The 13678-nt window shown below is 48.4% G+C and overlaps 1 protein-coding gene across 4 annotated transcripts; it reads right to left on the bottom strand.

Annotated features, from left to right (window-relative positions):
* Positions 1-4997: 4997 nt before the first annotated feature.
* Positions 4998-7296, bottom strand: ADM (adrenomedullin). Of its 4 annotated transcripts, XM_065945181.1 has the most exons (5): positions 7138-7296; positions 6955-7056; positions 6591-6709; positions 6291-6440; positions 4998-6105 (listed from the first exon to the last, which is right to left on the bottom strand). In XM_065945181.1, exons 3-5 carry the CDS (start codon positions 6686-6688, stop codon positions 5784-5786), a joined length of 570 nt encoding a protein of 189 aa, XP_065801253.1. In that variant the 5' UTR covers positions 6689-6709; positions 6955-7056; positions 7138-7296; the 3' UTR covers positions 4998-5783. The 4 variants fall into 4 exon arrangements, with proteins under 4 accessions (XP_065801253.1, XP_065801252.1, XP_065801255.1 ...); XM_065945180.1 differs by having other exon boundaries at positions 6591-7056; XM_065945183.1 differs by having other exon boundaries at positions 4998-6102; positions 6591-7056.
* Positions 7297-13678: the final 6382 nt, after the last annotated feature.

Raw genomic sequence — 13678 nt, 5'->3', positions numbered from 1 at the left:
TAACCCCTTATCAGATGCATCATTTGCAAATATCTTCTCTCATTCAGTAGGTTGCCTGTTTTGTTGATAGCTGCCTTTGCTGTCCGAATGCTTTTTAGCTTGATGTGGTCTCATTTGTTAATTTTTGCTTTTGTTGTCCTTGCCTGAGGAGACAGGCAAAATTTTTGCTAAGACCAACATCAAAGAACACATTGCCTAGGGTGTTTTGTCCAGTTTTGTTCTGGAAGTTTTAAGGTTTCAGAGGTTACATGTAAATCTTCAAAACACTTTTAGTTTACATTTGCGTGTGGAGTGAGAAAATGGTCTCAGTAATTTTACTTCTAAGAATTTACCTTTAAAACAGTAAAATAAATGAAGTGCTAAAATTCAGCAGTAAGCAGTAATGGAAGGTAAAACAATAGTGCCTTATTAATGTATACCCTTTTGGATGGCAAATGTGAATCCATACAGAGGTTGACAGGGACACAGGGAGGTAGGAACGTGCACTGCTGGTGGGAATACAAACTGGGATAGGCATTCTGAGAAGTAATCTCACAAAATTTAGCATTGTCTGCAGAAGTCTTTTGATGCCATTTCTGGATATATAATCTCAAGAAATTCTTATTCAGATCCATTAGAGGACATGAAACAGGATGTTCTTGTATACATTATTTGCGGCAAACTGGTGCTGGAGGCAACCCAAGTGTCTCTCATTAAGAGACAAGAAAATTAAAATGTGATAGATGCATTGCTACTCCATAATATGCAGCTGTAAGAAGGAATAATCTACTTGGATAATTATTTGTTAAGTGGTTAGTAAGAAAAAGTAGGAAAAATTTTAACACAATATACTTGTATGTTAAAAACACATAGTCATGGCTGCTCTCTCCTTCTGAGATGGCCCACACTCTGTAGTGCATTTCTCTCTAAATAATCCACTTCTTACCCTATCACTTTGTCTCTCACTGAATTCTTTCTGTGATGAGACATCAAGAACCTGAGCATTATTAAGTCCTGAAATCAGCAGGTCTTTGTTCCCGAAAAGAAGAACTGATACTGATTAATTGGAAAAAACAAGTTTGGAATGATAAAGTGCTTCACACAGAACACATGCACATACAAACACATAAGTCACAAAACAACAAAACAATTTTACAGGATTATAAACATAGAATAAGTAAAATATCAAACATATGAAAGACAGTTCCTGTGGAGGAAATAGGAAGGGGGATGGGAAATAAAGGAGAAAAATAAATAATTAAAAAAAGAGAGAAGACTTGGAAAGACGGATAACAACTTGCCTTAAACTGAGAAGTATGTTTAATTCAGCTCTCTGCACTCAAGTTCAGTTTTTAAAAATGTGTATATGTGTATATGTCTAAAAAAGTAAACACTAAAATATTAGTCATGGTTATCTCTCTGGGAGTGGTATGAAAGGTGAATCATTTCTTTTTTTTACACTGAATAAATATTATATGATAAGTAACATGCATTTCTTTCTCAAAAACTCATCTTAATACTCAGAACTACTTTCTTGGTTTTTGATAGATGTACAATAACCTAGTAAATTCATCTGCCTGTGTGGTCACAGTCATTTTATTATTTTTCCAGAACGTTCCAAAATAACTCTGGAACGAGACCAGTGGGACCACCAGATAGCTATCTAGCCTCACCCTTCTTCCCATGCAAATGAAGACCAAGCCTCCAATCAGGCTTTGGCAAAAAGCTCTGTGGGACCCAAGCTAACAAGGCCCTTGGCTTCCCAGCTGGGGAAAGGAGGGGCAGCACTCAGAACTCTGTCAGCTGAAAAGTTGGCCTGGGCAGCAGTTGCCAGAGACAAAACTTCCACCTAAGGGTGGAAGCTCTATTTGCAGCTCTGTAGACACAGGTGTCCTTCCAGGCGACTCAAGACCTGCAGTGTGGGACTGGGTTTGGCCAGGAATAGCTCAGAAGGCCTTTCTCTCAGGAGCCAGGTCTTGAGGTCTTCAGTGTATGTTCTAACTATATTTGGCAACAAAAACCAAAGAGGTCAGTAGCTTAGCTCGGGGGGTGGGGAAGAGACTATTTCTGATTTATAATCCCCGCTTCAAACCAGGTCCAAGAATTTAAAAACTCACTCCATTTATTTATTTTGCACTCACTGAGCATACCACTGAAGCCGTTCTGGTTTCCAGTCCTACCAGCCTCATGTAAATCTCTCAGAACCACAGGTGGAAATCACCTACCCAAGCCATCCTCATATTAGAGGACATTTGGGGACATCTGGCTTAAGAATACAAATGTTAAAATTATCCCACCTTACTCTCTATGTCTTCATAGCATCAAAATAGCGTGTAGCACTTGAGTGCAAATCCAGACTCCAGCCCTGATTACTCACTGTGTGACCTTGGCTTAGTTACTTTACGTCTCTGAGGTTCAACCTCTTTATCCGCAGACAGAACAGAGATAATAACACCCACTCCACAAGGCTGCTGTAAGAATTAAATGAGATAAGAGATTAAAGTGGCAAGGAGAATGTCAGATACAAAGCAGGTGCTAAAAAAAGAAATCGGTTTCCATTCCTCCCCATCATTCCCTTCCACCCTTAGCTGTTCAGCCAAGGTGTCAGCTTTTGAAGAAACTGCTTGGTACATTGTGTTTGATTACAAATGGATGGTACCATTCCCACAGCCAGCAACAGTAGCTAAAGATAAAAGCTGTGGCTACTCTTCAGCCGCAGACAGGTCGGATCAGCTCACAAATGACTCATCACTGTTGATAAACGACGTGTTCTTGGAATCGAGAGGCCTTATCCTGACAGGCTTTGACACCTTATGAAAAGGAAAAAAATTCAGAAGGAAGGTTGGATGGTTCACAGAGAAGGTCTCCACGGTTTGATGATGACCTTCAGTCAATTCAGAACTTGTACTGGACTGGTTTGAGGAAGGTCTCTTGTCCTTTCAGACACATCTCCAATCACAGATTTTTTTTTTTTTTTTTCAGTTGGGAAGGACTCCATCTGAGCAGCTGCCTCTTCATCTCAGAGCTGAACCATCTCTTTCACTTGCCTTGGATTCCCTGAAGGGAGTCATAAGACTCCCCGGGCAGAAGGCAAATGCCTGCTCCCCGCTCAGAACAACCCTAAGCTAGTGCCCAACCTGCCTTTGGCAGCTCTGCCTGCTGGCTGAAACTCTGCCAGGATGAGGTTTGGCTGAAGGGCTCTGTGGCTATGGGACAAACGTTGGCTCAAGGAGAAGGGTGAGTATTTAACCCCGAGTCACTGTCTGCAAGGCTGAAGTGTTTGTGGCTCTCTGGTTTTTGTAGCCCCTTCAGACCACTCAAAACCACTCACTGGCATGGGAATTCCAAAACTGGATTTTGTAGTCACTCTTCCAATACATCCCCTCTACCTTGTGCAGTGCCTGGCACAGAGCTCCCTCTAAGTGAATTTTACTAGAATGATCTTGAGGACAGGATGGGCTCTTGCTGCATTTGTAACCCCTAGAATCCTAACAAACCTCATAAAATTAAGATCAAATAGGACAATGAACTATATGAAGACTACAGGTTCAACAGCCAGGTGCTCAAAACAGAGGCCTCAGATGGTCTTCAAAGGCATTCCACATACTAGGATCTACTTTCTTTGAACTGGAAACTGCTTCAGAAGCAGGCGATCTCTGGACCCCAGACCTTGGCCCTCTTTCACGTCACTTAGGTTTTTTTCTGAAAGGAACTATTCTAGGCCCTCAGAAGGGACCTTGTGGTATGCAATGGATGCAAAAACAAAAACAAGGTAGGCTGCCCTGGAAACACTTTTATTATTCAAACTCACCCTCAGATTTTCTTCACCAGGGAGGTTTCTGAGATCACCCAGAAGCACCAACGTTTCAGTCATGCTTTAAAGTGGGAAGGCAGGGAGCAGGACTCCATCCTGGGTCTCCAGGATGCTGACTGAGACCAGTGGGACAGGGACATCAATAACAGGGTGCCTTCCCCATCCTCCTCTTCTGTCGGAATTGTTTCAACGTCCCCTGCCCTAGTCACTCACCGGAGCTTAGTGTCCGGCTTGTATCACCAGAACTGGGGTCAACCGTCTAAGATGATTAGGTATAAATTTAAGCAAATGGGGAGGAAGGAAGAAGGGAGAGAAGTGTAGAAAAAAATGAAAAAGTCTTGGGAAGGAGGAAGGAAGAGGAGAGCGGCAAGGAGAGGCGGAACAATGAAGGTCTCAGGCCGCCGCAGGCGCACGGTTCCGGCGGCACGTCCGTCCGGCCCGACTCGGGTCAGCAGCTGCACGCGGCGCAGCGTGTGGGCGCTGAGTCACGGTCCCAGAACAGGGAGCCACGGTACAGGTCTGGGGGGGCGGTCCTGGCTGGCATCTGCGAACTGTTTTTTTCTTTCCTCTTTCATTAAGGCTGTGTGCTGACTCCCACGTAGGAGGACTTATTAAACCGCACGTACCGCCTGACGGCGCTCTGGCACGTCGGAGGCGGCCGGCTGGGGGCGCCGCAGCATCGCTTATGAGCCCGTGGACTCGCTGGGGCACCGGGCCGGGAGAGAACTGGGCTTAACTGGCCCGGCTGAGCATTTCCCGGAGGAGCCCGCACTTTTTGCTGGAGTCGCTTCTAACTTTAGCACCGCTGAAGCAGGGGGAAACTCCTCATTTGGAAAGCCTCGGAGACCACCCCAACTCTCCGAGGGGCGCTTTCGCGCCGGTTTCCGTGAGCGACTCCATAAAATCTGGGACTCTTGCGCAATCGAGAGAGTCCAGGCTCACCTTCCCACTAAGGGCTCACCCTACTCTACCCGGCCTCCCTGCCCCACGACGATGGGACGTGGAACATCTCTGCGAAGCCCCTACCGGCAAGCAAGACGCACTCCACGAGTCCCACCGTAGAGGGTTACTCCGGCAGCTCAGCCAGCGCGGAGAGCCGCCGGCGCAGCCGTCCTAACCTTCCCACGCCAGGCGGCCGGACCCTAAGGCTCCCCGGCAGACCAAGACCCGGGACACTCTCCCTCCCAAGACTCGTGACCCGGGAATGAATCAGCATTGAGACAGTTTATTGGTTTGCTACTTCTTAAATCACCCACTTTATGTAAATAGATTATACAGACATGGTGTTTTCTTCTTCCACAAGAGGCAACTCATCTCTTTCACGCACACACTCTCACATTCCACGCAGCAAACAACGTTGCATCTCGCTGAGACATTCACTTATTAAAATAGAGGGGAGGGGAACAATACGATTGCTTTAAAATGCCCTTAATACAATATATAACGTACAAAAATATCTCTATATTTGAAGTTACAAAAAAAAAAATCTTGACAACAAATTTAAATATTGATAATTACCTCTGTATATACAACACTCATTGCACTTTTCCTCTCTAGGTTTCGGAAAGTTCAAGTAATAGTGAGGCTTGCGCCCCGGTGGGGTGACACCCCATCAGGAATCAGTTTGTGGGCGGGCACGGCAGTGGCTCAGACCCTTGCCCCTGAGGGTCTCAGCATTTGTTTCGCTGTTTCTCTTCTCCGCGAGCCTGGCAGACGACGCTCCTTTGGATTCCTTCTGCACCCACCTCCCCACCCTGGGCACCTGGCCCCAATTAGGGTGAAGAGAACACTGCCTCCCCTCCGAGGAGGACGGGTTCCTGCAAAGCCAGTGCTCGCTGGCTGCCGGACGGTGCCTCCTGGACCCTCGGTCTCTCAGGGCTGTTCTCAGCCCGGGCCCATAGGCTGAGTGAGGGGCTCGGCGCGCGGAAGCCCTCCCGCCCGAGAGGTGCCGGCGAGATGCGTGCCCGACTGTTCGCTGCTGCCCAGGCGCCTAAATCCTAAGGAGCGTGGCAAATACTTGATGCACCCGGGAGTCTGGGGCACCTCGCGCCTTTGGCTCTAGAGGCTGTAATAGAGTCCGACCCAAGCTGGCCTCGGGCAGTGAACGTCGGCGCCGACGGCCGTAGCCCTGGGGGCTGATCTTGCTCCTGGGGGCGACTCCGTCCTTGTCCTTGTCCGTGAACTGGTAGATCTGATGCGCCAGCTTCTGCACCGTGCACGTCCCGAAGCGACAACCAAAGCTCCTCATGCCCTGGAAGTTGTTCAAACTCTGGCGGTAGCGCTTGACTCGGATGCGGGCTGCGTCAGGACTGCTGGAGACGGGAAAGGAAGGCTATGTGAGACCCCCACATCCACCACCAGTCATCGGGAAGGGAACCATTCTAAGACCAGAGGGAGCTGGAAACTGCCATCTCCATCTCAACTGCAATACAGCCCTGATGATCCCCAGGGCTAAGGCAAAGGAGGGGGGATCCGCAACGGCGCCTGGCATAGTTACCTGGCCTGCGGGCTGCGAGAGGCGCCCTTCACATCCTGGGGCCGAACAAGAGTCTGGACAGGCCCGGCCTTCACGCTGGCGAGCCCGGTGGGGTAGCTACTGGACTCGCGAAGTTCTCTTTTTCCACGACTTAGAGCCCACTTATTCCATCTAAAAAACAAAGAGACTCGATTCGCAATCGTCCTGGCGAGGTCTTGACCCATTCCCATTCCTCTTCATTTCTAACCCCTCGGCGACCATTGGTCAGTTTCCCTTGCCTTGCAGGTACCAGGACTGGGGAAGGCGCTGCCAACCACTCACTTCTTTCGGAACTCTGCCGCCACGTCGAGCCTTGCTGCGTCCGCGCCTAGGAAGGCGAGCGAGCCCAGGTACATGAGGGCGACGGGAACCAGCTTCATCCCGGCGGCGATGCGCAGACCCTGGGGAAGGAGAAAAAAGAGCAGAGCTTGAGTGTCCGGGCCTGCCGCACCGCCGGGCGGGGCAAGGAGGCGAGCGGGGGGCCCCCCGGCGCGGCCAGTGTGAGCCTGCGCTCCGCCTGACTCAGACGCTTATCTCCCAGGGGCGCAGAGAGGCGCCAGCGGCATTTGCACCCGCCAAGCGGGTGACAGGCCCTGCAGGGGAGGCCGCTGCCCAGCGCCAGGCTCCCAGAGGTTCCCCACTCAACTTCTCAGAATTTGGCTGACGGAGCAGAGGGGACTGGGTCTCTGGAGTTCCTGCTGTGTCCACGAGCTGGGCTCGGGATGCGGGACGCACCCAGCAGAGGACCCTGCAAAGTAGATTGTACCCCTCACTCAGCGCTTCTAGGCAAGCCCCCGAAACTTCAACCCGCCCCGCCCGAGGTGCATACCTGCTGAGAGGGTGATCTGCCAAAATTCTTTGGAGTATTAAGTCTGAGACGGCGCTCTGGCAGTGGCAAAACCCCGACGTCGAAGCTGCAGTGAGAAGCCAAAAGTGACAAGGTTCGAGCTGTTTCGCTTAGTGTCACCAAGAAACCACTGAGTGGCCGGCTCGCATTCCTCCGCTTTATAAGAGCGCGGGGGGCGGGGCCTAGGCGGCCCTCACTCCCTCCCTCCCTTCCCTTGGGCGCGCGCTCTGTAATCGGGCGCGCGCATTGCTTGCCCGTGAGTGTGGGGTTTGTAGGTTGAGGAGGGGGGTGTCCCTCGTGCCTAGAAAGTTTTAGAGATGAGCTCCGGGAGACTGATGCAGGAACTGCCCCGGTACTGATTCTCTGGGCACAGTGTTCAGACCTTCAGCTGGGATGAAGCAGAGCCGGTACAACCTCTTGGGGTCCTTACCTAGGACCCATGCAGCCCAGAGTGTAAGGTCTGGCACAGAACTGCAAGAGCCAGCGCGGGGTACCACGTGGATGACCCGAACCCCAGACCTCGGGAGCTGTGGCCTCGAGTGGACCGCGCCCCGTGCCGGCTTGGTGCCTGACCTGGCCGCGACCTCAGACTCCCGCGGAGCCTTACCGGCAGGCACAGAGCACTCCTGAGAAGAGAGGGAGCTCGCCAGCGCCCCCTCCCACCCGCCCTGCCCGCCCCCCCCCTCCCCCGCCCCCCCAGCTGCCGAGACTCTGGGTTCTGGGGACGAACTGGTAAGATTTCGCAATAGGGGCAAGGCTCCGAAAGGCTGATTTGAGAACTGGGAGTTAGAGTGGGGAGTCACCTGAAGTTTCAGAATTTTCATGCTTGTTTGGAAATATAGGAATAACCAAAATTAGGTCAAAGAATACAGTTTCGTTTTTTCCCCCTTGTAATCCAGTTGTGCCTTATAAGGTTACAACCTGAGAGTTTGCCTGACTGCCCTTGGAGCCTTCATTCACCCCTTGTAAACGTGAGGATTTACTGCCAAGGAGCACACTAATGCTTCACGTATGTTAATCGCTTTACACTTTACAAACCATGGCCACATCCCGATCTCCTTTGATCCTCACACCTACCCTTGAGTTAGACAAGGAAGGTAACATCAATTTTCTACTTGGTGAAATGAGAAAACTAAAGTTCAGAGGGGTAAGCATTTGCTCAAAGTCACACCAAAGGTCGTGAACAGCTCGGCCGGAAGCATGCATAGCAGACTGGAGTGGGGCGCGGCATGGATATTTTTCTAGGCTGGGGCCATCATCTCCTCAAGGGGGAGAGGAGAGTCCTAGCCCCCGCCCAAGGATTTATGCCTGTTCATGATGAATCACCCCCAAACACGTTTGTCACCCGTTTATGCTCTTCCATCACTGCTTCTTGACTTCACTTTCTTACTTAAATTCTGGAGGCCAAACTGGGGAGGGAACTTAGCCCCGCGGGACTCCCCCCTCCTTGCAGGAGAGCTTCTGTAGTTCTGTCACCTACTACCCTGGATACGGGTCCTGAAGCTGAGGGTCTAGACTGAGAGGAGGAGGGTGCGGGACCACTAGAACACCGTGGACCAGCTTCCAGTCCTCACCCGACAGCGATTCTCTGTATGAACTTGGACAAGTTACACCCCACCTTCTAGCTTCCCCATCTATAACCTGCCCTGCCACACTAGTTCTGAGACCCAGTGCACAGGCGGCTGGCGCTGGGGCGCGCACGGACCTTGTCTGGCCTGAGCTGAGCACTGCTGCCTCAGCCGCCTCTTCACTCCCAGGAATGACCGGTGGACATTGCACTTGGGGAAGGAATGGTCGCCTCGAAGCTATTTCTTCTGAGGGCTCTTCCCCAAGGGAGTCACCTGAGCGGACCTGAGTTCCAGCTCCGGGTGGGGGACAGATCCCTGGCTTGGGCTCGGGCTTGGGCTGGACACGCCGAGGGTCGGAAGGGTGCAGCGCAGCGCACTGGCTGGGTTCTGGCTGCGGGTCTGGCCTCCAGGCAGTCGCCGCAGTAGATGAGGTTTGGCGGCTGGTCGGCCCGCACCGCAGACTGCAGGTTATTACTGAACGCCTGCTCTGTTTCCAGGAGCCTCCCCAGTCCCAACTATTCTGTTTTTCTCGCTCGTCTCCCATTTCTCATCGCTTTCTTTCAGTTGGTCCGCTGCGAGTCTGACTTTTCGCAGTGACCCTGTCTAGGACCCGCTGTCTGTCACTCTTGTCTGCGGATGCGACCTACTCGTCGCCAGCTTCCAGCTGGGTCCGTGCCAAGACAGGTTTTTACTTTCATTTCCCCGGCGCGCGCCTCCAACTGCTGGGGAGGTCAAGGACAGCTGGGCGCCGGCCCACAGCCAGGGAAGGTCCCGTGGTCTGGACTCGTTCCTTCCAGTTCCCTCCAGCCCTGGGGGGTTTGGTCTGCAGAGGACTCTTCAGCTGTACCTCGTGGCCTCCCCACTGTGTCCTTTAGGAGAGCCCTGATTCCAGGAGAGAGGGAGGGTGGAGGGGATGGGGGAAGGAATGAGGGTGGAGGGCGCTGAGCTCTCGCTCCCGCTGAAGGACCGCGAAGCCTGCTCTTGGTGCAGACTTAGTTTTGAGCTACTAGAGGCTTCAACAAGCAAACCCGACCCAGAAGTGGAGACTCGCCAAGCTCCAGTGTCTACGCCAGAGGCGTAGGGGCGGTGCCAGGAATTCCCACCTGAGAGCCTTTGCACGCTGCTTATCAGCCCAGGTGCGCCTTGTAGCTCTGGCACTTGGAGGTCTGAAGCTTGAGAACTCCGTCAAATCTTTCTTTAAGTAGAGTCCTGGCTTGGCGGCTCGGGATTTTGCTAGAAAACCCGTATCTTCGAAAGTGTGTGTGTTTACATGGGTCGGGGACGAGGACCAGAGGGTTTCCCCAAAGTGCCCTGTAGTATAAGTTGAAACATAACTATAAAGTTTGCCATATGTTGGCATCTATTTCCCCCCCCCCCCCCCCCCCCCCGTGGAACCTGGGGCTCGTTTACTTACTGTTAAAGGCGGGGACAATCACTAGAATGCATTCACAGTTAAATATCGGATTTGGAAAGAAACAACCTAGAAGGATTCTGCTTCTGGCGATTTGTGGACTTTCATCCATTCAAGTTGCAGTGATTGTAGATTCCCACAGAGTACAAGGAAGGAAGGAAGGAAGTGCAGGAAGAAACATCTTTAAAATCTCACTGGCAAAACAAGTGAGAGAAACAAGAACAATCTGGTCAATGAAGAGCCACTTCTTTTTGTGTCCAAGAATTTTTAAAAGATCATGTTGTAAATAAACCCTCAAAGCATTGTAATAATTGTATGTATGCTGACATCATATATACAGATATACAAACATGCCAGAAGCTTCGTTGTATAATGGTGTCTCAACTTCACATTCCAACTGAATTATTTTTAGGCCCTAAATCCAAGCCTTATTCTTAGTAATGTTTGGAGTTTTAAAAAAATTTTGGTGGTGGCTTCTCAGTTAACACTGTGGACCCAATCCCTAAAGCCAGTGTGACCACACTCAGGTCATGAAGAAAAGAAATGAGAAACAATAAATAGTATTAATAATATTAATAACTAAACTTGAGTAGCTAAGTGCATTGCATAATTATCTCTGATGCCTCTTTTTTCAAACAGGAATTTTTATAATGCATTTATTATTCATATGGTTCAAAATGCCTCTGCTAAGCTGAGGCTTGTTTACCAATTCCATTTGAAAACAAGTTTCAAGAAGCATCCGGGAGTCAAAACACCAAGTGGTTTAGAGAAAGGAGCCAATCAGCTTCTCAAATTTAGTCAGGAGAAAAAGTAAAGCAGGATACAAAGCTCAGGGTGCTTCTTCTTCTTTTTTTTTTTTAAATCTCTGACTTCTCTAAGGAGCTAATAAGATATAGATCCTTTCCAGAAAAATGCACATGTATACAAACCAATTTAAGTATAAAATAAACATACGATTTCAGGAGGTGGACCAAGTAAAGAATGCTGATGCAATAAAAAGTACTGTTTCTACTGCATTAGTTTCTGTCTTGGAGTGGTAGAGGAGAGCAGTTAACCTCTCTTTTTGTAGGGCATAGAATTTTCCAGGGCATCAGCATAAAGAAAAGAAATGCTTTTGCTGCCTCATTTTTGTGCTCCTGCACAAAACATATGGACAGAAATAATCAGTCCTTGTGTCTGACAAAGTCAGAAGACAAACCTCCCTGAAGCTTAAAGAATATAAGTTGCTGTAGGACAGGTGAAGGAGAACACAGAGAATATGATTAATATATAGAAGCTTCTTTAACATCTAGAACAGAATGAGGTGAAATGACTTTAAGAAAAATTTACAACTGGTAACACAATGAATGGTATTAATAAATGCAGTATAATAGAGATGATTAGATCATGTAGGGTCATCCTAAGCCAATGAGAATGGTGTTAATGAGAGGGAACCACCATCATGCTACCTGCCTCCAGGTGGGGATACTGTACTATCAGATTAAAACCGGCAGAATGAGGCAATTCTAATATATGGGCCTATGTGATTTGAAAGTCATTCATTCCTTCAACATTTACTGAGCATGTATTACATGCCTTTCTCTCTGCTAAATGCTGGGCATACAATAATCATCAATGCAAGAATTATTCTTGCTCTCAATGAGCTTATAGCATGGAGGGTAGGCAAATATAAATAAATCCTCATAAGGATAATAAGTACATGATTACAAACTTGGTAAGTGTTGGAATCAAGATTGCTGGGAGAAATATCAATAACAGAAATATCAATAACATATGCAGATGGCACCACCCTTATGGCAGAAAGCGAAGAACTAAAGAGTCTCTTGATGAAAGTGAAAGAGGAGAGTGAAAAAGTTGGCTTAAAATTCAACATTCAGAAAACTAAGATCATGGCATTTGGCCCCATCACTTCATGGCAAATAAATGAGGAAACAATGGAAACAGTGACAGACTTTATTTTTGGGGGGCTCCAAAATCACTGCAGATGGTGACTGCAGCCATGACATTAAAAAATGCTTGCTCCTTGGAAGAAAAGTTATGACCAACCTAGACAGCATATTTAAAAGCAGAGACATTACTTTGCCAACAAAGGGCTGTCTACTCAAAACTGGTTTTTCCAGTAGTCATGTATAGATGTGAGAGTTGAACTATAAAGAAAGCTGAGTGCCTAAGAATTGATGCTTTTGAATTGTGGTGTTTGGAGAAGACTCTTGAGAGTCCCTTGGACTGCAAGGAGATCCAACTAGTCCATCCTCAAGGAAATCAACCCTAAATATTCATTGGAAGGACTGATGCTGAAGCTGAAACTCCAATACTTTGGCCACCTGATGCAAAGAACTGACTCATTTGAAAAGACCCTGATGCTGGGAAAGATTGAAGGCAGGAGAAGGGGCTGGTTGGATGGCATCACTAACTCAATGGACATGAGTTTGAGTAAACTCTGGGAGTCGGTGATGGACAGAAAGGCCTGGTGTGCTGCAGTCCATGGGATCGCAAAGAGTCAGACACGACTGAGCAACTGAACTGAAGCTGAAGTGTTCTGAAGGAAAAGCAAGATTAGGGAGACCTAATGTCCCATATGAAGGAAACAGTATGCACAAACACTTAAAGATGAGAAAGAACTTGGGACATTAGGGGAGACAAAAGGAGATTGAAATTCACTGAGTGAGGGAGAAGAGAGGCATGAAAGAAATGAGGTTTAGGAGGTTATCAAAGTAAATAGGGTCCTTTGGAATATAATGAAGATCTTGCACTTTATTCAGAGTGATTTGGGAAGCTATTGACAGGTTTGAAGATGGGAGAGATGTGATCTATATACATTTATTTCAAAGGTCATTGTGGCTATCGAGTGTGATGACTGGATTAGAGAGGAACAAGAGGGGGAGCAGTGCAGTGGTGGTGCCCTGGAGAGACTGGCCAGGGCCCAGTCCCCACATAATCTCAACACACACACACCCACTCTGTCCTAAACTTACCAACAGAGCTGCCTTCATGGATATGCACCCTGTTCAGTCACACAGGGCTCCACACTTGATTTAACGTTCTGCTTGTTTCTGCTTCGAAATTCTTAATAACTTTTGAACAGAGAGACTCCTACATTTTCATTTTGCTTTGGTCTCTGCACATTCTGCAGCCAGTCCCACTCACCAAATAGGTAGACATGCAATCTAAGTTAAAGCAGCCTGCAATCTCTCACAGCACCAATTTATACTGCTAAATGTCAGGAGTACTTTACGTGAGTGTCAAGATTCAATTATTCTTATGATCACACACATGAAAGCAACTGCATGATAATTTCTGTTAGCCATCTCTGAAGTCTCCTTCACACACCCTAAACAAACACACTCAAGGTAGAAATAGTATGTTTGCTATACAGATTTAGTTTGATGACAGTGTTCATGATCTACTTAGCGTCCTGACTTTTTACCTACTAGGAAAGTCTGGGACTGCCAGTGAAGCAGGGAAACCAGTTAGGAAGTTATTGCAATAGTCAAGGTGGAAGGTGATAGTGGCTCAGATGAGTGGGATGGCAGTGAGTGTGGAC

This window comes from Muntiacus reevesi, chromosome 9, assembly GCF_963930625.1.
Source record: "Muntiacus reevesi chromosome 9, mMunRee1.1, whole genome shotgun sequence".
Taxonomy (NCBI): Eukaryota; Metazoa; Chordata; class Mammalia; order Artiodactyla; family Cervidae; genus Muntiacus; species Muntiacus reevesi.
The sequence above is the reverse complement of the archived record's forward strand: the minus strand, read 5'-3'. Positions and strand labels throughout refer to the sequence as shown.